This window comes from Heterocephalus glaber, unplaced genomic scaffold (assembly GCF_053883595.1).
Source record: "Heterocephalus glaber isolate CG9 unplaced genomic scaffold, H.glaber_assembly_v1.0 deba00001481, whole genome shotgun sequence".
In the NCBI taxonomy this organism is placed as follows: Eukaryota; Metazoa; Chordata; class Mammalia; order Rodentia; family Bathyergidae; genus Heterocephalus; species Heterocephalus glaber.
This window is the reverse complement of record NW_028258317.1, coordinates 6,941,343-6,966,743: the sequence shown is the minus strand read 5'-3', so window position 1 is coordinate 6,966,743 and position 25,401 is coordinate 6,941,343. Positions and strand designations below refer to the sequence as shown.

Genomic DNA, 25,401 nt, shown 5'->3' with positions numbered 1-25,401 from the left:
ACAACATATGCTCAAGTTCGACTCAAGGAGCCAGTGGTTAATGGCACCAATATGATTGGTATACAAACCACTGCTGACTGAAAAGTTCTAAAAGACCCTTGCTCAGAATTGACCTGGGAATTATGAACTAAACTTTCAACTTCTACCTTTTGTCCTGAAATTTCTTCTTCCTGCAAGCCCTGTCCTATATCTTTATGAAAGCCTTACAGGAATAAACACTGTGGCATCTCATGGGTTCTATAAAAGATTTAGCCCTGGATAAGTGTACAATGTTTAAAAATCTGGCCTCTCTTGAAATTTATAAAATTAACCAGCATATAGACAGCATTATCTTGTAACAAAAATCCACTAGAATGAGAAATGATGTCCCCTTTTCACGTTCCTCACCAGCACTGTCCTACTGCTTAATTGGAGGAGGCATCGTTCATGCCATGGTTTATGTGTTCCTGAAGGTGCATTTCATAACTACAATGTGAATGATGCACTTCAATTTGTGCTATTTGTTGTACGTCCACATATTTATATAATCTGAAATATTTATTTTATAATTATATCATATATATGATGCCACTATGTCCAGGAATATATAATATAATGTAATTATGTCAATGATTTGCATCAAAATAATCCAGAGGATAAAAACAGTGGGTAGAGATAATGATAGAAGATAACTGATAATTATTTAACTGATAATTATTTAAGAATAATTTATACATGGTGCTTTGTTAAGTTATTCTTATTTTTGTTAAATATTTGAAAATTAACATTTCCAAAAAATACTTTGGAGAAAAAAAATCTACATGTGTATCTTTAGTTGTGCTGTCATGGCTGACCCAATGTCTTGAATCTATTCAAAATGTTTACTTTTCATGGTCATTTTGACTTTGGGGTACAGCTAGTTGCATAGTCCCAGAACTGGTGAACAAGGTGGATGAAGACACACGGTAATATGTTTTTTGAGCCTGTCTTTCTATTGGATGGCACTCAGCAGCAGCATTCTCCACATTTCATTACATCTCATAAGAAGACTAAAGAGGACTTCTAGAACTTCAGAAAGTGGAAACGATGATGGAATGTATTCAAAGAGAGGAGGAGTATTTTGGGGGGATTGATGGCAATGTATCTTTTATTGCAGTAAATTTTTTAATTTAAACATTCATTGCATGTTTTGATCACCTCTTTTGTAGAGACACCTGTGTGTGTGTGTTTGTAATTAGAATTGCAAACAAATTTGCAAACTTTTGAAATGATGTTTAGGATTAGTACAAATTTTAAGAGGATAATTTATTCTGGCATCTTGCCTATTATTTTCACTTCTTAAATTCACCTTGTAAAAAAATCTGTATTTTACATTTTTAAAAAATTTAACCTCTAGTGGCTCATAGTACATCCATTGATAAATCAAAATAAAAATATGATTAACCTATGACTCCTAGTTATTACAAGGAAGATTAAAAATTATATTTTGGGAAAGTGGCAATAATTATAAAAATTTTTGTATGCTTTTTGGAATTTTAGAAAATACCAATTAATGAATCAAAAGTCAATATACTTAACTATGTATTGGAGATTTTCTGATTTTCCAGAGAGAGAAGCTTATTATTGAATCTGTTAGTTTTCTGATCATTGATAAACATGGGTCCCCTTGTCTGTATCAAAGCCATATCACACCCATTCTTACACGCCTATGAAATATTTAAGCAGGTGATGAGTTCAACCTAAGTCTACATATAAGATATTGACACTTTTGAAATTGTGGTGACAAAATTAAGTTAGGAGCTAAGGAATTTGCTAAGATAATAGAAATAATATTTTTACATGCTTAAAACTTTGTTGTGATAAATTTTTGAAAGAGAATTAATCAGAGATTAGGTATAGAGGGGCTGAAATGGGGATGGAGGAGAGGCGCCAGAACAGGGCAGCAAGATTTAGGTATGAATCTGTGTAAACCTTAAGGAAGTAGGGAAAGAATGAAGTGTTAAATTTGGTGGGGAGGGGGCAGGCATTAGTTCTGCTAAGTATTAGCTTAGAGTACAGGAGGTGCTAAGTAGCAACAGTCCTCAATTGAAGTCTTAGCTTCAATTCTAAAATTGTTTAATAGTATGACTACAGTATTATTTTAGCTGTTTTCTCCAACTTATTGAAATTTTAAACAATATTACAAACTGGATTTTACTTATTTATTATAAGAAATATAACTGTGGCTTAGAAAGAATAAATAATCTATCTAAAATTACTTATGTAGGTAGAGGAATTGTGGAGTTTGTGGTTTTGTCTCTCCCAAAGTCTATGTGCGATTGTTTTCCACTGTTACAAACCAGTCAATCAGAAACATTCATTTCAGATACCACCAAGGGTAGGATTCTAATGGAATTCATTGTGTTTTTTAAGATCTGGATCAGAGAATACTATCAGCCGAATTCACATTAAATTACAATTCTCAGTAATTCTAGCTGAGCATGGTTAATGGAAGCTAAGAATAAAAATCTCTGTCCTTAACCATGGTTTATCAAAAAAAAAGTTCTCATTAAATTATCTGTGAATTCATTTTTATTCCTGGTACACAATGACCTGCGTTTCTTGTTGTTATTATTGAATAGGGTTTTGGTTCAGCATATATTTTACAGCAGCTTTTACATCCTTATTCCTCAAGCTATAGATTATAGGATTCAGCATGGGGGTCACTACCCCATAAAATAAAGAAATCAGCTTGTCCAAAGTTTGAAACTTGTCTTTTCCATTTGGGTCTTGGGTCTTTGGTTTTGCATACATAAAGAAGATGGTACCATAAAATACAATCACCACAGTCAGATGAGCTAAGCAGGTGGAAAAGGCCTTGTGTCTTCCTGTGGCTGAGTTCATTCGCAAGATGGTGCACAGGATGAACATATAGGAGAAAAAAATAACTAGAAGAGGGAGAACCAGGAAGGCCATATTTGATATCATCATGGTAATAATATTGAGTGATATATCAGCACAAGCGAGCTTGAGGACAGCTAAGATCTCACATGTAAAATGATTGATAATATTATTCCCACAGAAGGGTAATTGCATGGCAAGAGATGTTTGCACAATTGAATTTATTCCACCAGAGAACCATGACACACAAGCCATCAGAGCATAAACCACCTTGCTCATGATGATGGGGTACCTCAGAGGGTTACAGATGGCCACATAGCGATCAAAAGCCATCATGCCAAGAAGCAAACATTCTGTTGACCCCACTGCAAATCCAAAGAACATCTGCACTGCACATCCAGAGAAGGAAATGTTTCTTCTCTTTGAGATTAAGCTCACCAGAGTTGATGGAACAGAGGAAGATGTGTAGCAGATATCCAGGAAAGAGAGGTTCCCCAGGAAGAAGTACATGGGAGTGTGAAGACGGGAATCAAAGATGCTTGCTATGATCAGAATACCATTGCCAGTTAGAATTGCTAGGTACATAACTAGAATCACAGCAAAGTAAATGATCTCAGTCTTTGGGTATCCTAAAAGACCCAGAAGAAGAAATTCTGACACAAATGTCTGGTTAATCATATCCATGATATTCACTTCTTCATGTCAAAAGAAGACTTGAAAAAATATATCTATTGCCAAGAAAGAAATAGTAAAAAATACATGAACAATAATTTTTACAATGCATTGAGAGTTCTTGCTTGAAGTTCTATCATACTTATCGAATGATGTGTATTTCTACTATTCAATGAAGTTGGAAATACCTTTGCCCCATTGCCAACATGTGAATATTTACCCATATTCAGACGCACATACAGAAGTAACCTTTCTTGCTGTGGAGGACTCATTCCTCAGTTGATGTTTATAAAGCCCCTGATTAATTATCAACTGTAAGGCTGACTTCTTCATCCTATCTGATCCAGCAATGAGCAGTGGAAATACTATTCAACAAGGACTGGAATATTCATTCAGTAATTACAAAGTAACTGAAATATCACAGCAACTTTTAAAAATATATTTCTTTTCAAGCCTGACACTACATGCCTCATGTTGTGTATATTATCAACATTTAATCACAGTAAATTGATAGCATAAACTAAAACAACATCTGATTAAAGGCATAGTTAGTTGCTTATCCCATGTTTCAGCCTAGCCTTATCTTGTATGATCATTCCTATGACAAGATCATTGCATAGACAAGCTTCACATTATCATGATGGAGAACATTACATTGTCTCTACATATTTTATTCTACAGCTTCAGATTTTATTCTCATAATTTCCATGTTTAAGCCAGCCTAAAAATAGTACTAATATTCAAATATTTTGTATAAGTTTGCATATAAGTGTGCATATTTTACTCTGTTTTTACAAAGTACAATATTCTTTATATTATCTTATTTTTTCCAAATATAAAAGATGAATCTTGACCAAGATAAAGCAGGTAATAAATAGTAAAGTTTAGTTTGAAGGTAAGATCTTTGACACCAAGTTCAGTTAAGGAGTTCACTAATTTCCACATACATATTAAGCACCTGATGATAATGAAAATCTTCAGATGTTTCAGTGTACAGCATAGGTCCCGAGATCTGAATTTCTCCTAAGTGCCCAAGATGATTTTTGTGCAATTGGTTCCAAAACACTTGAGTAGGAGGCCTTAATATATACTGAGCTGGCAGATTATCTACATGTTTTGATTCAAATCAATTTCCTTTTGGTTTATTATATGCATTGTGATAACCATCTGCAAAAATTCAAGACTGTAATTCTTTTGTGTTTTACAGAAAACTCCAGATTGATGCCATATTGTTAAATATAGAAGAGCACATTCTAAAAGGCAGAATAAACTTACACAAAACTACTACAATAATTTTAGGTTATCATTAACAGCCAACCTTAAAACCAGTCATATCCCACACAAGTAACACAGTAAGAATAAATGAAGAATAAATGGGAAATATTGCCACTGTAAATTGGGAAAATAGAAAATATATATGAAATATGTATATTTATATATTGTAGTGTGAGTTATAATTATAGATTTTTCAAGAAGGAAGAAATTTAGGAGAAACAAATCAAACAAGAGAGACTTTAAGAGTAGTTTCAAATTTAGGTTCGATCCAGAAACATGGAAATGAAAAGGTGGGTTTGTAAGAGAAGAGGGGAATTGAACAGGGGAGTCAAATGTAAGAAGTTGAGCCAAAATTAGGAGATTCAGTACATCTGTTTTGGACAAAAGTACTTCCATGAAGGAGTAGTGGCAAGTACTTCTGAGAAGGAAAGTGAATCAAGCATGGAGAAAGTCTCTGACATTGGAGAAAAAGAGTTTGATGCTTCTTTTAGGGAAGGGGGGGTCTATCACTAGAAAGTAAAGATCACTGGATGACGAATTAGCCTAGGACTGACTTTAACATCTATCTAAGCTTGACTTCACACAGTATGAGATGAGAGTTTTGAACAGCAATGTAACTAAAGGAATTAAAATATTTAGATTAGTGGGATTGTCACTAATTGCTGACTAGATATACAAACTGTTCTTTCCATAGTCACCACCAGGATATATTTAGGTCTTGCATGGACTAATAGTTTGGGGAATTTCAGCACATGAGATTCATACTGTATGATAGCACCTGGGAAAATTACTAAAGCAAACATTAGTTTTATCATAAATCCAACTTAATTAGATTATTCTCCGTACATGGAAACATTTAGTAAAAAATAGAAATATTTAAATGTTTAAGGGAGTGACAAACAAGGGAGTATACAATCTTAATCTTATGAAAAACTGGGCCCCAAAGAGATTGTTACTTTTTATTTTTTCAGCCTAAGAATAGAATCTCAGACAGAAGAGAAGAGAGAAGAGGAGAGAAGAAGAAGGGAGGGAAGGGGAGGGAAGAAGAGGGGAGGAGAGGGGAGAGAGAGGAGAAGAGGAAAACATCTTCATTTAATCTATCCAATTGTATTGCAGCATCCTATGTCTACATTTAGCACTGGAAATAACTCACTAGGCCAAGGTCACATGGGCAATAATGGAAGAGGCAACATCCAAAGCCAATTCTCTTTACATTACTACTTCACTTGATTGGTAACACTAAAATTTATATAGCTTTAATATATCAAAAAGAGAATGGTCAGAGAGAACCATATAGAATTTGGGGTCATAAAGATGAATTGACTGTACTCATTCAACAGTGCCCAGTGACAGGGCAATGATATTACACTTGTTCTACAGTACTTCTTACGATAAACCAAAATTCTCCTCAAGTGAGGTTTAGAAATTGGTCATGGGTTACACTGGATAAAGAAGATGAACACTTTGATCAATCTAGTTACAAAAGTATAAGGAAGAAGACAATATAATAATGACTTACCAAGACATGTGGCAATATTCCAGGTCAGGCCCTCTTGGAATCCAGGCTTGAAGAGCCTTCTATCTTCACATTCCATATAAATGTTGTGACAATGCACTTTAGGCTACCTGAACTTTCCCTCCTGCCGCTTGCTCTAAGACTCACCCTTCCTAGGCTCTAACTCTTCCACCAAGTCAAGTTCACCTTGAGCCAGGTGGTATTTCTGTCTTTAATTTTCTTCTGCTCCCACCACTTTAAATTTGTTACTTTGTATACTGGGAGGTAATAAGAGGCATAGGGAACAGTTGGAGGCTCTTGCTCATCCCTCTACATCTAAATCTAACATAGCCCTTAAACAATTTCCCTGTGCAGTATTTGTAGATTAAACTTAAGGACCATTTAATATACCCAAGTTATTCATTTATAACAGGCTTTAATTTCTAAGCATCTTTCAGTCAGTACTAACAAGCGTCCATCATATGTAGATAATCACCAGTTTATGAACTCCAAGTACACAGAGTGCACCTAATTCTCACTAGGACACATGTGACATACAGTTAGCAGAATGGAAAAGTATCTCAGACTAGAATCAAAGTCTTTGGCTTCAGTGTGTTTGTTGATGATTATATAGACTCAGTTTTTTCATTTGTAAAATAGTGATAAAAATACTTACCTTAATTTTCCCACATCGATATAGTAAGGAAATAATGAAAAAGTGTGTGGAAATTGTTTTAGTTATTAGATATACATAAATAATAAAGTAATAATTCCTGGTGTATTTGGTGAAAATAAATCAATAACTGTATTTCTTCAGGTTACTTGTATTATAAGTGTATATTGGCTACAGCTTTAGTTCCAGATTGAGTTTAATTGAGTTTAATAATGGTACAATTTTCAGTACTCAGCACTTACCTTTATAAGGATAAATTATTTCCACCTTTTATCAGAACAAAGCACTTTCTTCATAATATTTATTTCAGCATTCTAATTAAACTCAGCTTCAAAAAAGTTACCCAATTCCACAGATATAGAAGAGTAAATATTTTTATCCAGCAGTCATTATAATTGTTCCCAATTCCCAAAGCAATTTAAACTTGAAGTGAGAGATTTGTGGACTGGAGAAACTTCTGATGTGATAAGGACAATGTCCCACAGACTCAATAAGCAGTGATATGACAATATCTTGTAGTTGCACTAAAGTTCCAAAAAGAAGTAACACTTCCCTGCCCATGTAACCTTTGAAAATGGAGGTGAATGTTCACCAAACAATGAAATGTGATCGATTTTTAGTTTAAATTTATCTACTAAAGCAAAGTTAATGAAAAGAACTTAATAATTCAAACAACAATTATCAAAATGAAATCCTATAATCAAAAATGTTCTAGATATTATGAATGAAATGAAAGATCATCACTGTGAATTAAATGTCATTTACTTTTTAGCTTATTTTCTCTTTATTCTTATTGATAAATTAATTTTGTTCAGGATGCCATCATCATCCTTTTTGCAATAAAAAGAAGTGTCAATAAATAAACCCATAGGACAATAATAAATCAGTATATTAAAGCCACAAAAGTTTTTTTAATAGTCCATAATAAATGCAGAGCACAAAATTCAGATATGTAAATAGCATATGATAGAATTAAAATGTCTATTAAGTTATAGTATAGATTTATTGAGATTCACTGTAAAATATTTGGATTCTGAGAATTAACTATTTGCTTAAGACATTAGGAGCAGTATTTTTCTTATAATTATTAGCAGATACTAAATGAACAAAATAATAATAGAGTTTTATGTGGCAGCTTTATGTTTGCATATAATGTTCTTAAGATTGTATCTACCCTCCTTTCACCATCTCTTACCATCCCTCCCTCTGTTTCCCTGCTCCTTCTCTAATTGTCCCCTGCTCTGTTCATGTCATCTTTTTTCTAGGTTTCATATATGAAAGAAAACATGTGATACTTGTCTTTCTGAGTCTGGTTAATAAACCAGATATTAATAAACATGGTGATGTCTCATTTAATTTTCTTGCAAATGACATGGCTTGTTTCTTCTCTGTAGCTGATATATATGTAACTTTATTTATTTATTCACTAATGGACATTTAGGCTGATTCCTTAACTTGGTTATTAGGAGTAGTGCTATGATATACATGGGTTACAAGTATTGCTATTGTATTCTGACTTTAATTTCTTCAGTTATAGTATACCTAGAAGTGGTATAGCATACCTAGAAGTGGTATAGCTGGGTCATGTGGTAGTTCTGTTTTCAGTTTTGGGGGAACATCCATACTGATTTCCATAGTAGCCACACAAATTTACATTCCCACTAGCAGCATACAACTGTTCCTTTGCCCAGCATACTCACCAGCATTTTTTTGTGTGTTATTGATGATAACCATTCTGACTAGGATGAGATGGAATCTCAATGTAGTTTTGATCTGCACTTCCCTGATGGCTGAAAATTTTCAACATTTTTCACATTTGTATTTCTTTTTTTGAAAAGCATCTATTCAGTTCCTTTGTCCATATATTAACTGGATTACTTATCCTTTTGAGATTAAAATTTTTAGTTATTTATATATTCTGGATAATAATTCTCTAACATATGAATAGATAGTAAAGATTTTCTCTCATTCTGTAAGCTGTCTCTTCATGCTTTAATTCTTTATTTTGCTATGCAGAATATTTTAACTTGATGCAATCCCATTTGTCAGTTCTTGCTATACTTTCTTGAGCTGTTAAAATCCTGTTCAGGAAATAGCTGCTTATATCAATATTTTTAAATGTTACGCTTATATTTCAACTAGCAATTTCAAAGTTTCAATTTATATATTAACCTACATTTGACCCATTTTGAGTTGATTTTTGTACAATATAAGAGATAGGAATTTAGTTTCACTCTTCTAGCTGTAGATATCCAGTTTTTCCAGCATCATTTGTTGAAGAGACTCTTTTCTCCAATGTATTCTCTTGGCTCCTTTATCAAAAACCAGATGTCTGGAGATGCATGGGTTTATTTGTCAATCCTCTGTTCAATTCCATTGGTATGTCTATTTTTTGTGCTAATACCATGCTGCTTTTGTTATAATAGCTCTAGCATATGCTTTGAAATTGGGTCCTTTTGTCTAGGATTATTTTGCACATTTGGGAATCTTATGTGTTTCCGTATTAACCTAAGATTTTTAAAATTTTCTCCCTGGTTTCTTCAGTGCCCACTGTCAGGAGCAGTATTTATGCAAGCACACAGAAACAACATAGTAGGTGAGGATTAAAATATAAAAGCAACCATGTTGATATTCTTTTATACTTAAATTCACAGAATGTTCAGGCTGGAAAATTCCGTAAAAATCCTATAGTAGGATATTTTTCTAATATCATCTAATATCTAATAATATATTAGATATCAATAATATCTAATAATAATACATGAGTAAACTGAGGTACAAAGTAGTGAAACAGTGTTCCAAAATCCCATAGTAATATTTAAGTAACAACTGCCAAAGTCTAATAGTCAAGATGACAAGTTTATGAATCCTCTGTACCATCTTTTCAACTTATCTATAAATTTAAAATTGTTCCAAAATAATAAGATAATTTAAAACACCATAAATTGAAATATGTATGGAATGTATATGTGTGTGTATATATACATATATATATATTAACTTAGTATCATAGTTTTTAGTTAACATAGATGCCAGCTAAGATTCCAGTTTCTAAAAGTGAGTAAACTGAGAAATAAAGGGATGAAATGGTGCTCAAAGTCATAACATCACAGTTAATTTTTAATCAGTAACACCTACAAAATCTGATATTCTAGGTGACATATCTTTATAAAGTATATTTTAGAACCACTTTTTAATCTTTGGAAGTTTATTCTATTTTAAATTTTGAAAATTTCTCTCTAGTGTCCTACTTATTAATTCTGTCAATAATATTTATGGATGCGACTGTGTGCCAGTTTTTCCCTGGATACAATACTGTATTTGATTTAGTATTTTTGAAGGAACTATTGGCTGGAAAAACAAAATTGTATTAAATACATAAAACATATAAAGTCACATTATTTACATGAGAAAATAACACAGAATTCTTAAGGTAGGAACATATTTTTCAATTTATATGGTTTAAATGAAATGCAAAAAATCTCTTTACTTTATTGTAATACATTTATATCAAGAATCTAAAATCTAAATTGACGTGAAATACGGCCTTAAAATCCATATGAATAAAATAATGAGGAGCAACCCACTTTCTGGTCCCTCTTCTGTCTCTCTTAGGCAGAAGCTTTCTCTCTCCCAGTAAATTTTTCCTACTCTTAACCTCCGTTGTTTCTAGAATTCATTATTCAATTTAAGAGAATACAAACTTGTGTTTCAGATATCTAGTAAGTTTGGGAGTTACATCTCTTCCCCCTATATCATTTTGGAGGCCTTCCACCTAGATTACTGGTAGGAGGTAAGAGTTTGCGTTCAAAGGTTCTAACTTAGATCTTTTTGCTTCATAGATTATAACCTTTTTTTATATCCTTTTATTGGTACATTTCAGGTGTACAGTATAATGACATGCATCATTGGAAATATGCACCTTTATATACTCTTTTAGTTTTTATTTTTCCCCCTTCCCCTGCCCTCCCTTCAACCCCTCCATCCCTCCCTATTTACAAAGACATTGTTTCCTTTTTTCATTCTCTTATTCCCTTTCCTTTCCCCTATCCCTCCCAATTCCTCTTCCCCTTTGCCGCTTTTCTTCCTATTTCACATTATCTATTATAACTTTTAGTCCTTATTTACACTTTCAGTTTCTCACACTAGAGAAACTATTTGCTATTTACACATGTGTGTCCTATTTATTTCACTTAAGAGTGTCACCTCAGTGTGCATCCATTTAGCAAAAAAAGTCTCTAATTTCTCATTTTTGATGGCTGAGTAGTACTCCTTTTATTAAAAAAAAAAAACATTTTCTTTATCCAGTCTTCAGTTGATGGGCATTTGGGCTGCTTCCAAGTTTTAGCTATTACAAACTGCGCTGCTATGAACATGGGTACACATATATCACTGTGGTATAACTCTTTAATTCTTTGGGGAAGGTACCCAGCAGGGGAATAGCTGGGTCAAATGGGACTTCCAGTCCTAGTTCCTTGAGGTATCTCCATACTGATTTCCACAGTGGTTGCACCAGTCTACACTCCCACCAGCAGTGGAGCAGGGTTCCTCTTTCCCCACAGCCCTGCCAGCATTTGTTATTGGTTGATTTCATGATAGCAGCCATTCTTTCTGGAGTGAAGTGGAATCTCAGTGTTGTTTTCATTTGCACCTTTCACATGGCTAGTGATGTTGAACATTTTTTTCATATGTTTATTTTGCTATTTCTACATCTTTATCTGAGAAATGTCTGTTCATTTCAGATGTCCATTTTTGGATTGGGTCTTTAAATTTGGGAGATCTGATCTTTTTAAGTTCTTTATAGATTCTAGATAGTAGACCTTTGTCTGAGGGACTGCTGGTGAAAAGCTTTTCCCACATTGTGGGTTGTCTCTTCACAATGCTGGTGGTTTCTCTTGCTGTGCAGAAGCTTTTTAGTAAGAAGAGACCCCACTTGTTGATTGTTTGTGCTAGTTCATGGACAAATGAGGTTTTGTTCATAATATCGTTTCCTAGACCAATGTCTTCAAGAGTTCTACCTAACCTCTGTTCCAGCCGGTTCAGCATTTCTGTTTCAATATTTAGATCTTTCATCTATTTTGATTTTAGTTTAGTGCATGGTGAGAGATATAGGTCTAGTTTTAGTCTTTGGCAAGTTGAAACCCAATTTCTCCAGCACCATTTATTAAAGAGGCTATCTTTCCTCCAGTGAGGGTGTTTCACTCCTTTGTCAAAGATGAGGTGGCTGAGTGTGTCTGGAGTTGTTTCTGCATCTTTTAATCTGTTCCACTGGTCCTCAGGCCTGTTTCTTTGCCAGTACCATGCTGTTTTTATCACAGTAGCTTTGTAGTATAGTTTCAAGTTGGGAAATGTGATACCCCCAGCCATGTCTCTGTTACCTAGAATTGCTTTTGCTATTCTGGGTCTCCTTGTTCCAAATGAATTTTTGGATTGTTTTCTCAAGGTCCATGGAGTATGCTGCTGGGATCTCAATTGGAATTGCATTAAATCTATATAGCAGTTTTGGAAGTATGGCCATTTTCACTATGTTGATCCTTCCTATCCAGGAGCAAGGGAAGTCTTTCCATTTTCTGATATCCTCTTCAATCTCTTTTTTTAAAGTGCTATAGTTTTCAGAGTAGAGGTCTTTGATTTCTTTTGTTAGGTTTATTCCTAGGAATTTCAGTTTTTTGGATGCTATTGTGAAAGGAATTATTTGCCCTATTTCTGTCTTAGTGAGTCTGTTGTTCGTGTAGAGGAAAGCTATTGATTTTTGTGTGCTGACCTTTTATCCAGCTACTTTACTGAATTTGATTATTAAGTCTAGAAGACTTTTGGTGGAGTTCTTGGGGTCTTCTACATAGAGTATCACGTCATCTGCACATAATGACAATTTGACTTCATTTCTTATCTTTATTCCTTTTATTTCTTTCTCTTGTTTAATTGCTGTGGCTAATGTTTCCAAAACTATATTGAACAGGAGTGGTGATAGTAGACATCCTTGTCTTGTTCCTGATTTGAGTGTGAAGGATTTCAGTTTTTGACTATTTAGTATGATATTGGCTGTTGGTTTTTCATAGATGGCTTTTATCAGATTGAGGTTTGTTTCATAGGCTCTGGACATTTGTTTCATAGATTCTTGTTTTTGTTTCATATAAAATTCTGGCCTTTGTTTCAGCTTTTTTTTTTCAAAAGTGTCTTAATTTTAAGTTGTGTGTTTTAATATATGTGCTGCCGAAGCAAGCACTAAGTTGTGTGTTTTAAATGTTTGCAAATTTCTTGTTTTCCTTATGCATTGTCTTTTGTTAAACTTATGTTTTATTCTTGTTTTGTGTGTGTTGCATTTGGACTTAGTTGCTTTAAAATGTTATAAAATGGGTCTCTTATGAACTCTTCGCAAATAAAGACAGTTCAGGCTTTTTTCTGTTTTTTATAGAATACCAAACAATGGTTACTCTGCCAGCTAGTAATTGCCTTTAGGGTAGCTGCCACTCTCAAAGCAGATAGGTTCCTCCAGTTGTCCTCTGGTGAATCCCCACTCCCATTGAAGCCAATGGCAGATGGAACATTGACCAAATAGGCAATTGGGTTCCTTTCAGAGACAGATCTCTGATTGTGTGGAACTAGCAGGAAGTGAGGTGACAACTGAGGAGTCATGGCCAGGCCCACTCTCTGGAAGATACCCAAGGGTCCTTCAGAAGAAACTAGCTCCCGACAGCCCATCTAGGTAATCAGAATCTCCACATCTTGTCCCTATCTGGACTCCTCAGTGAGGTGAAAGGGGAACTCTGTCAGTGATCATCAGATATCCTCTGTCTCAGAGTAATCTGAAACAATGCCATCAGAGCCCTTTCTTAAGCCTCCATTAAGAGTTGAGCTACAGGTTTGGACTGCTTTCTCTACTACTAGTAAGACCTCTAGATAAATGTAAAAAATGAATCTTTGATAGATTAAAAGCTACCTGAACCAGAAAAAAAAAAAAGCTACCTGAACCTTTTATTCCCCACCCCCCACCCCGCCAGGCATGCTCTTCATCATTTATATGTGTAGGGGAGAAAAATGACTTTTCTGATAGGTTATGGACTTTGGAACATTGACTGTGGACTTATAAAATGTCATGTGATGATTTTTGGATGTTTAACCAGCTTCAGCTTTATTTGGACTTTTTCTCTCTGCTAGCGAATTAAAAACTACCCTTAAACTTTTCTCCAACTTGTTGGGAGTTCATTTGAGAATCCCTTGTAGTCAGGCTGCTCCTCCTTCCAGAAAGTCAGACTAAGGCAACTTGCAACAACTGTTTTATCTTACACTAGGGAAAATAGCAATCAGTAACTTGCATTTGTCTTTTTACATGCTAGCTAGAATATGGGACTGTTTTGGTCAGCCCGTCTCTGCCTTCAGAATTCTTCCAGAGTAAAGCTGACCTTCATTTATCACTGGGCCATATAGAAAACTGGTCTAGGTTTAATCCTAAATCTCTCAAAAAAATAAATGTAAAAATTTTAGTTCAGATTTTATCTGTTTTTCAGCCCTCAGTCAAAATTAGAGAATGGTAAGAACAGCTAACCTAGCTCTGGCCACTTCCTTGCACCTCTAGTCTGCTGCCACTGGCACTGGATGAGATAAGGTCTAAGGAACACATTATATTGGGCACAAAACAAAAAGTATAAATGGAGATGCCTTCTTTTCCTTTTTTTTTTTTTTTCAAAATGGGAAAATCGGTCATAGGTAGACATCTGCACCATAGCAGATTGGAGCCTTGGCAGGCCATCTTCCCTCACTGCTTGGAATTCATACTTAGCTCCAAAGAGTGTCACCTAGTCTCTTCTACATGCAAACCTGGCCTGAGCGGACCCCACTGGAGATAGTTAAAATTACCTTTAATGGTCTGTCCTTTAGAGGGAACAATTACATGTGGCTATCAAACAACTATGGTTATCAAAGCAACAATGAGAAGCCTATATATCTGGGTATTCCAGTGAGATAAACCATCAGTTTAGGGCCCATCTTAAAATGGTCTTTGCTTTCACAGGTATAAAAGATTTTTATTCCTTTTCATTCTTATTTCCAGAAATCTTTGTTAATTGATCTACAAAGTTCTGACTAGTCTTTATTATTAAAAATTATGAAAGTTATTATAATTCAACTTGGCCCAATACATCTGAGTGTACTCTGGTTTATAAATAAGTTGTCTTATGTGTGTGTGTGTGTCTGTCTGTCTGTTCAATTTGTTACAACACATACAGCTGTTTTGTTTGAACTTTTTTCTTTTGGGATTTTGGATTTTTTAAGATGTTTGCCTATAACTCAGGTTGGCTTATAGTTAAATGCAATTAAAGACATGCTTCCCCAAGTTTCCAGATTATCCAAATAATGTCAACTGGTTTTACAAATACAGTACATATTGTTGTCTATGTATAACTTGGGAATCTTTCATTGATCAAAATAATGTATTAATTGTTATGATCTGGCTCTCATAGGTCATCTAAAAATTTGTTAAGAAAATTAAATAAAGATTCTTGGGCTTAGGAAAACTACTGAACAGGACTCCCCTTGGTAAATAAAGGAGCGGCTGCCTGGAAAAAAATGTATTCCAGCCTTTGTTCACAAAGGGAACCCCAATAATTTCCATAGCCTTGTGGGAAATACATTCCTGAACATATTATTATGATATGTATACATTGGTCATGGTCAAATGGCTAAGTTTTCTGTGGGAAAACAATAAGGTTTTATTTAAAATGTTCTTGGTACAAAACAAAATTAAGTGACAAAGGGTTTCATGTAACTGATACTCATTGTTATTTCATGGTGTACTAAATATAATTCATGCCTTCTGGGGGAACAGGTCTTCTAAGATATTGTTTATGGTAATGATCTTTTTTTGACTCAAGTATCTGCCTTTGTCTTGTGCTCCAGATACTTGTGATAAGAGGTACACATCAAGCCAACATGAGATAACCAATCAAATAATAATCCTTTAAAAAATTATGTGATAGATATATTGTGTCACCACACTTAGGGATGCTCAGAGGACAAATAGGCCAGAAAATGTCACACACTAAAAATTAAGAGCTAGACATTATGAACTTCTAAGATACATTTATAGGCCAATATGTATTTTCTCTTTAGATGGCATCCTACTAAAGGATAACAAATAAGAATTAAATAAGAATTTTCTTTATGTCCTTTAATGTCTTGTGATCGATGGAGGTGTTTGACTGAAAGACTATTCCATATTAAGATGAACATGTAAGAGTTACAGAGATAATGTCATCATGATTGTCATGCAAAAATACTATGTGTGGCTCTTGATGTTGTTTCTCTATAATATATAACTGTTGTCTGTTATCATTCTGCAGGGATTCAACTATTAGAACAACCATGGTCGATAAGAAATAACAGCCCCTCTAACTGTGCTTTATATTTCAAAAGTGCTTAATGTCCAGGTGAAATTATAATAGCTAACCTTACGGCGCCTACTGCACTACTAATATCACTGATCTTCTCTTCTGGGTGTTCAACAACTAAAGTTTGGAAACCAAAACTAGAAAGGTAACTGACCTGAGAGGACAGCCAATATTTTGCCTCTGGCCCCTCAAGGTCAACAAAGAATCCAGGACATGAGAGAACCCTTTCTACAGGATCCTACATCTTTGGTAAGTCACTCAACCTCCTGAGCAGGGAGATTACTGGGCTCCAGAGGACAAATGTACTGTGTGTTAAAGGAGGGTCACAAAGAGGGAAAAATCTTCCATGCTTTCACTGAAATGGCCCATGACCCATCCTGACAGCTGATACTGACAGAGGAGCTAAGAGGCTCTATGCATGGTTCCACAGAAATGCTTAAGGAGACTTAACTGACCTTAATAGATAGCAAGAGATTCATATTGATTGACACAAGCCTCACTTTAATTTAGTCTTAAACACCCAGCAGAAAAAAATAACCAAAAGAGCTATAAAATAATGCCAAGTAATAAGCTAGATATAAAAAGAAGCTCCAATTGCTGACTCCTGGCAGTTTCCAGCTACACCAGTAGCTGACCATGGTTATAGATCATTAGGAAAAAAACTACAGTAAAATCTGAGCTCAGCTAGAGTTTTAAATTTCTTAGAGAGATTTGTTTTTCAAATTGTCTCTTCTTACAGCTAAAACTAGACTTATGACAAAGTGTCACACTTATAGATAACCTTTATCAATGAAAAAAATCTAAGAGCCAGCAGGTTACAATCACTATTTCAATTTCTTAGTGTGACTTTCTCCCCAATCTGCCCTTTCATTATAGTGTGCTCGTGCTTAGATTATACATGCTCTAATTTCTTAAAAATTTTATTTATTCTTGCCTAGAGGCTGCCAAACTCCAAGCAGTCATACAAATGGAACCAATGACAAACATGCTAGAATTCTTTTTCCAGGATCCACCAGATCAACCTTGTAAACATCTCATAACTACTGAACTGCACTATAGGACTTCTATGTTGGATTCTGAAGTCCCCTAGACCTTCTCCTTATCCTCTTTGTGGGAAGCTATTACTAGTTCCTCCTGGTGGAAACCCTTGTTTGCTAAATTCACAGCAATCCTGCTGACCTTATAATTTGGCCCATGTATTAACTGTTTCTTTGGCTTTGTCTCCTCCAGACTCAAAGCTATACAGCTACCAAGATCACAATGCCTGGCACCTATGGAGGGCCTTTAGAGAGACTCTGTAGAGTAACTCTAGCTGCTGATCACAACTATGACCCTCTTCAGCTGGAAGTAACCAGAACAGTCTTTGCCCTTTGACCCCTCACAGCAGGTAGGGGCACTTCTTCAGAGGGGACAATATTGCAGATAGGTAAGTCAATTAGATATCTTGCAGGCAGTTAGACTTGGCCAGCCCAGAAGGAGGACAATCCTTGATTGATGGAGGACAATCAAGGAGCCAACATGGAGGAGAGTCAAGACACATTCACTGAAGGCCAGCATTATAAAAGGAGAGAAACTACCACACCCATGTAGGATGAATAGCAGTGATTGATATTATAAATTGGTATCAATCACCTGGGTGGGGGGCTAAGGTCTTAACCCTGCCTCTCCAGGAAATATCCCTGACCCACCCTCACTGAAAATCCTTATATGCTTGCTAAGTGACTTACTCCCCCATTAGATGCCCACTTAATCAATATTACCTGGGTGGCTGTACTTGTAATCTTATTGGTTGGTCATGGTTTTGCCTGACCTCATGCCCACCTTGTAAATTTCCATTGGGTCTTAAAGTTTTGTCCCACTTTGTACCTACCTCACCACATGGCTTTGCTGTATAAAACATCTTTGAAAAGTGGGGTGAGCAGGCAACCCATTTTCTGGTCCCCCTTCTGTCTCTCATAGGTAGAAGCTTTCTTTCTCCCAATAAATTTTTCCTGCTCTTAAAAAAAAAATAAAACAATGAAAATGAAATAAAAATGTTGTGTTGTTTTCTTTTTCCTTACTTCATAGTATAAGATGCTTGTAAAAATATCGATGATACTGACTTGATTTATTTTTAACCTCAAGAGACAATTTTATTGAAACAATACTTTTATTGTCATTTCTTATGCTTCATTTCTTTCATAATAATACCTAACAGAATCTTGGAGTTGAGAAAATATGTTCATATACACTATTGCTTATAAGCAACATTTCTGAGTATGTATTATCTGCAAGAGAATGAAGTTGCTACAATCCCTCTCCTCTAGATTTGAACATAGTGTGGGACACAGGCATATAAAGTAATAGATGTAATTAAATTGGGTGAGTAGTTGAAATGATGCTTAAATACAATGTTATTGTGTTTATGTAGTAAATTCCTCTCCCTAATGTGTGTCTAGTAATTCTAAAAGGTCACAAAAAGTTCATCAAAGTTTAATGCTATATAAGCCACTTCAAAATACAACTTAATAGCAAAACTCCATATAGTTATGCCAGAGTATGGTAGACAAAGGATCACAAATTAATCTCTTCATTATCTCTCCAATTTATCTCCTGACTAATTACCTAAAATATTATGTTTAATTTTCTCCAAAATGGACAACTATCTCAATTAAAATGCTGAAATAACTTTGTTGTTCTCATTTTAATTTAAATATTTTTTCTTCCTTAGGCAAAAATACATTAATTAGAATGGAATTTAAAATGTTTTCTCACTGTTGCTTTAATTTAAAATAAATCATCTAGACAATGTGTTTCTCCAACAGTATATTTTAAGTTGAATATTAATTTAAAAAGTAGGTTATCTCCTTTATATTTTATGCACCAACTCAAACACTAGCAGAAGTGGCAAGTTATAAAAATGCAGATACAGAGTAAAATTTGCAAAAAAAAAAAAAGTGAAAGTTGCAAAAAGAATAAATGTAAGAAGTACTCTCCAAAACTGGTTCAGTTAGTCTCAAAGACAAATACAATTGACTGAGCATTCACCAAACCTCTTTGGTATTGTTATTAATAAAGCATGGCAAGAAATTTGAAATTCTAGCCCAACTAGTTTATTCTATAGAACTAATATAACTATTCAGATGGTCTGTATATTATATAACCTTAGCTGCATAGACTCTATTGGAACCTAGTAAAGAAGTTCAACATTGTTGTGTAATGAAAAGCTAAATGAGTGTGGTAGCTTTAAATTAATCTCCATAAACAACTGGAAACTGGGGACAGAATATTTACTCAGGCCAAAGATGAAATGCCCCAGTTTTGATTTATCTTCCGTACTATTTAGAGTCTGAGACTCTCTTGGAAGCATTTTGTGCCAGCTTGTTTACAATAATCAGTTGTGTGTGGTTTAATTTTTCATATGTTCTAATTTAGGTACATGGCCAATGGGGTATAAAAGACCTCTTGTCAAACTGGAGCTTTGACTCGTGAGACAGAACAACTTTGATACATATCTTGGAGTTTGACAATCCAAAGGTACAAGCATCATTGTGATTTATAAGAGGGCTCTAAGAATGAGGAATGAAAGTTTTTGGACCTCTATATATTATTGTTCCTATTTTGTATGCTAATATATTGTGCCTTCTGCCCTTATTAAAACATGCACAACTGCACCCTGTGGGGTCTCATCAGAGCACTTTCAATTACCCAAACCTATGTAATTCTTGCAGCTAGTGATGGGAGCAGGATAATTGAAACAGCCCTAACCTCAGTAATTTAAATGAAGGCTAAAGTTTTGTTCAGAAGAAAGATAAATTAGGGAAGAATGAGAAACCTTTAATAAAATGTTGTCTATCTAACCACCAGTTTTGTTTGCTTTTTTTTTTTTTTTTTTTTTGGTACCGGAGATCGAACTCGGGTCCTTGCGTTTGCGAGGCAGGCGACGGAACCACTGGGCTAAATCCCCAGCCCTCAACCACTTTTTTTAATGTCTCATTCAAACTTTGCAACCACTGAGAGAAGGAAAAACTTGGTGGAATTTGTAGATGATAAATTCAAAATCAGGGAGAAGAACTAAATAAATTAACAGGAGCAACCATACTTTCCTTGGCTCCATATTTAATCTCAATAAATTACGTATAAAAGGAAAGCACCTCAGGGTAATAATGACCATATAAAGCAAGCTTGTAGCTAACACCAGACTTAGAGAAAAACTGAGAGTGTTTTCTCTATGACCAGGAACAAGATAAAGATACTTAATATCACCATTTCCAGTCAATATAGTGCTGGAGATTCTAAAGATAGTCAAACAAGAAAAAGAAAAAAAAAGCATCCAAACTGGAAAAGAAGAACTGAAACTATCTCTGTTTACAGATGAAGTATACTTATATAGAGAAATTACTAGACTCCTTCAAAATATTACAACAAATAAACAAATTCAGTAAAGTGGTAAAACACAATATCGCACAAAAATCAGTTGTATTTCTATACACTAAAAATGAACTATGAAAAAAAGAAGTTAAGAAAACTATCCATTGATAAGTTCCTATCTAAATGTGTTGCTAGGAAGTGGGGCTTGGTTGAAAAAGGTAGGCAAAATCTCCCTCATCCTCTCCCCCCCCCCTTTCTTGCCATAGGTGAGCAGCATTTCTGCCATGGGGTTTATGCCCTAGACTTTACCCATTGAAACTATGAACAAAAATAAACCTCTTCTCCTTTAAATTGTGGATGTCAGGTATTTTGTTCTAACAGGAAAGCGACTAATACAGAAAATCAATATTGGAGGTGGGTGATTATGTGTGGTTTAGAAGCCTTTGGAAGACATTTGTGGGAGGAGTTTTGGAGATGCCAGATGGAAAGGCCTTAAAATGCTGTAAGCCAAGATTGATGGGAGATTCTAGTTGGAGTTCAGAAGATCAGAGTGGTGATAGAAATGGGATTGTAAGTCCAGACTCAGGAAGCTTCAACTGGGAATGAGGACTATATTGGAAACTGGACTAAGGGTCACTTGTGTTTCATTCTGGGAAAGAATTTGTCCATATTTTATCCATGTCCTAAGATTGGTCTGGCAGCCCAACATTCAGGTGGTGGCATGGTTACTGCTGGCTCCTTTTAGCAAGATCTCATTAGGTTCAGGAGCAAAAACAGAGCTAAATGATTTTAAAACTTGGTCAGAAAGCAAGTGTCTATAAAGTTGAGGCCAAGAAAAGCATGGCTGCTGAAAAGATTAGCCTTTTTAAAATGCCAAACACTTTACATCAGGGCAATAAGAAAGATGCTTCATTTTTCAGGCATGCATAATGCAAAAGTTATGGGGTCATGAAGGCTCCCACCTATATTTCAGAAGAAGGCCTGAGAAGCCAGACAAAAATGTGTGACAGGGTCACAGTTGCTGCAAGAGGTCTCTGAAAGACAATACGTGAAGCTTTGAGAGTGAAGCTGAAGATGCAGGGGAAACTCCAATCAGTTGGAGATGCTAGGAAAGTGGATCATCTGCTACAGAAAGCCACAGGCAATAAGCAGAGCAAGGCTGAGAGGCCATATGAGCTGCAGTCAGGAAGGTTATGGGGTGAGGCCACCCAAGCCCTTTGGAGTTCACATCTGGCCACAACCTGCCCTTGGTGCTGGGCATGGAGCTACAGGATATAATGTTTGCCTTGCTCACTTTTGGTCTTGCTTTGATCCAATTCCTTTATATCTGCCTGTTCTTCCCTTTGGGAATCAAAATGCTTGTCCTGTGCTGTTGTATGTTGTAAATATTTAACTTTCATTTTATTTTTACAGGGACTTAAGCTGAGTTTGCCATGAGTATCAGAAGAGACCTGGGATGAACTTTTCATCACTGCTGAAATTGTTAACATGTTGGTGACTCTTAGAGATGGACTAAATACATTTACATAATACTATGGTCATAATCCTTTTGGGGATCATGGTTGAATGTAATAGTTGAGATCTAAAATATCCCGCAAAAGTGTCTTGTTCAGAAATAGGCTTTTGGAAGCTGACTGGATGGTGAGATCACAGGTGCACTGTGAGTTCCATCCATTAATCAGTGGATTAATCCATAGATAAGTTCACAGTTGAATGTGCTGTTGTTAGGTGGGGCCTGGTCAGAAGAGGCAAGTCACTGGTAGCATGACTGGGAAGGGTATATTTTTGTCCCAGGCTCGTGTCTTGGCTCTCTCTTTTGTCTTTCTCTTTTGTCTGTCTGTCTGTCTGTGCATCTATCTCTCTTCCTCTCCCCTTCCCCTACCTCTCTCTCCCTCTCTTCCTCTACCCTTCCCCCTCCCCCTTGTTCTCACCCTCTCCCTCTCCCTCTCTCCCTCTCTTCTTTCTGTCTCTCATTCTCTCTCTCTCCTTTCTCTTTCCTGGCTGCCATGAAGTGATCAGCTTTTCTCTGCCAGGCCCTTCTATTATAAAATTTGTGCCTTGGAGCCAGTGACCCATGGACCGAAACCATTAAAACTTGAGCAAAAATAAACCTCTCCTCCTTTAACTTTTGAGTGTCAGGTATTTTTCCCCAGTGACAAGAAAGTGACTAGTACAATATGGTTATTATTACTCACAGTTATCTTCTATGATTATCCAGGGACTGGTGGCAAACATACCCTGGGAGTTATCTATTGATTCCTGGGACTAAAAAATGTGGTATCTCCAATATCCTCAGTCATAACTGATACAGTGCTAACAATTCAAGATGTGTAAGAAGAAAGAAATACTAGTATTTTGTGATCTATTTAACTAATATATTCCATTCTATTTCTATCTCAGAAATTGAAAGTCAATATGAATGGATTCCAATGCATAATTACTATGCTCCCAAAAGACATTTAAATTACCCTGTTTATTGCCACATTCTGGTGAGATGACAGACTATATGCAATTGTAAATTGATGCTATTAATTATTCTGATTATATAATGAAATCTCAATCTGGATATTAGACTTAGAATGAATTGCAAATGGTGATAGATAATATGAACACCTGGGGGTGGTTGATAGAACCTGATAAAATACAGAGCCAAGCACGAACAGCAATTTGGGAGGAGAGGTTATTTAGTATGTTATTGTTTATTCCTTAAACAAACAAAAGGAAGTTACAGTACTGCTCTGTGAGCTCCAAAATTAAAACAAGAAGTCACTAAATTGGGTTGTTTGATTTATGGTGAAACAATACAACATATCTAGAAATGTTATTCTCTATTTACAAAGCTGCCAGGATATGAGTAAAGCTGAATTTGTGTGGGGTTCTAAACAGCAGCAGGTGTTCTTAGGAGCTTCAAAGTGTATTCCAAGGTACTACCCACTATTCACAATGGCTAAGGTGTGGAATCAACCTTGGTGCCCATCAACAGATGAAGGAACAGGGGAAAATATGCTATACAAACACAGTGGACTATTATCCAGCTTTAAAGAAGAATTGAAGAATGTAGGAAAGTAAAAAGAATTTTCAAGGAAGGGGAAAGGGAGCAACGAGATCAGGACAAAGAGGAGAGTAAGAGAGAAGGCAGAATGAAAAGTGGACGTGTTTAAGGTTTTATGTGTGTGTGTGTGTGTGTGTGTGTGTGTCGTAATGAAACTTGTTAATTTGTAGAATTACTGTATATTAATTATAACAATTTTTTAAATGTTCTAAAAGACACTTGAGCATAGGTTTAGGAGTCTTAGGTTGAGCCAATTTATTGACTGATTGGCTCATATTAGCTGCTTTTAAAAGATGTAGGTTCGTTAGAATGGGAAATGACCTAGCCAGATAACAGAGGTTCAGAAAAAATGGAAAAGAATTAATTTAACAGGTAGGTAAAACAAGATAAAGTGCACGAATGGGAAAGATGTATAATGACACTAGAAAAATATTTACTGCCTATATTTCTGCAGGTAGAAGACTTAACTAAAAAACAATGATGTGCTTATTGTATATAAACCTTAAGATATTTAAATATTGTGCTAATGTGGTTGGTGATACAGTTCTTATCTGAATTCATTAACACAAGAATGTAACATTACTTGATCTAATTGAGCCTGAGCACATTCTCCCTAGAGTTTTGGAAAGTTTTTAATTCTCCATGTTTATTCTCCTAACTTTAATTTGTCGCATATAATAGATCCTGCCCTATCTCTCCCCAAAAGAATTTAAATTGTCTTCCTATACCAGTGGCTGGTCCTTTGGAGGCTATTTCTGAAGCTCAAAATATAGAGAAACATTTAGATTGTCATAAAGGACCAAAGAAAATATGGGTCATCTTATACTCTTTTTTTCTGAGATTGAACTAGAAATATTGGGCCTCAGATTCAGAATATTTTAGATAGCCTCATCTACTGATTTTACCTGAGGAATGAACTAAATGCAAGTAGAAGAGAACAATCACAGCATATGGCTTGCTGTCTCATTCTTACTTATATTTCCTCATTTACCCTGCCAGTTATTACACAAAGCAGTGTTTCTTGAGGCTGCAAAGCACAATAGATGCTAAGGAAGAACACCAGTCTCAAACCGAGAAAAGGAAACCATTCCACAGGCTTAGTCATACATAAATGACATTGTATTCCATCTCCTTGCTTTGTAAATATTGTTTCACAAATTATAGATAAGAAATTTAGATGCTTTTAGATGTTTTAACTGGATAAATTTCTTTTTTTTTTTTCATCTGCAAAGTTTTCATCCTTTAGTGTCAGAAGGCTTGCATTATATTTTGAACCACTGGGTATTATTCATAACAAAGCTCTTAAGTAGGAATTGGCTTTATTTAAAGAAGAGAAAGAAAAAAGATTCCCAGTCTTTGAGCTTTAAATACAGCTACTCTAAAATCAATTTTGATGTTGTTTTCCAATGTCGTTTGCCTTGTTAAAAGTATTTATTCCTTTACCTCTCCCCCAACACCAGCACCAGAAGCACAGCAGTTTCCCCCATCTGGTGCTCTTATCTAGAAACATCACTAAAAAAAGCAGGTATGTTGTCTCATTTTCTTTAGCAGCCAAATGATTTTAACACTATCATTTGACTTAAAATTTGCTGGAAAAAATTCTATCTCAAATGTGTGGAACTGCTATACAATAATTTGA

At 35.3% G+C, this 25,401-nt stretch overlaps 1 protein-coding gene across 1 annotated transcript; it reads right to left on the bottom strand.

Moving 5' to 3' along the window:
* Nucleotides 1–2,589: 2,589 nt before the first annotated feature.
* On the bottom strand, nucleotides 2,590–3,549 carry LOC101719718 (olfactory receptor 13C3). Its single transcript, XM_004848469.2, has one exon. It carries the CDS (start codon nucleotides 3,541–3,543, stop codon nucleotides 2,590–2,592), a length of 954 nt encoding a protein of 317 aa, XP_004848526.1. The 5' UTR covers nucleotides 3,544–3,549.
* Nucleotides 3,550–25,401: the final 21,852 nt, after the last annotated feature.

What these genes read in the sequence shown, in the direction of transcription:
- LOC101719718 (XM_004848469.2), bottom strand. Translation starts at nt 3,543, where the DNA reads ATGGATATGATTAACCAGACATTTGTGTCAGAATTTCTTCTTCTGGGT.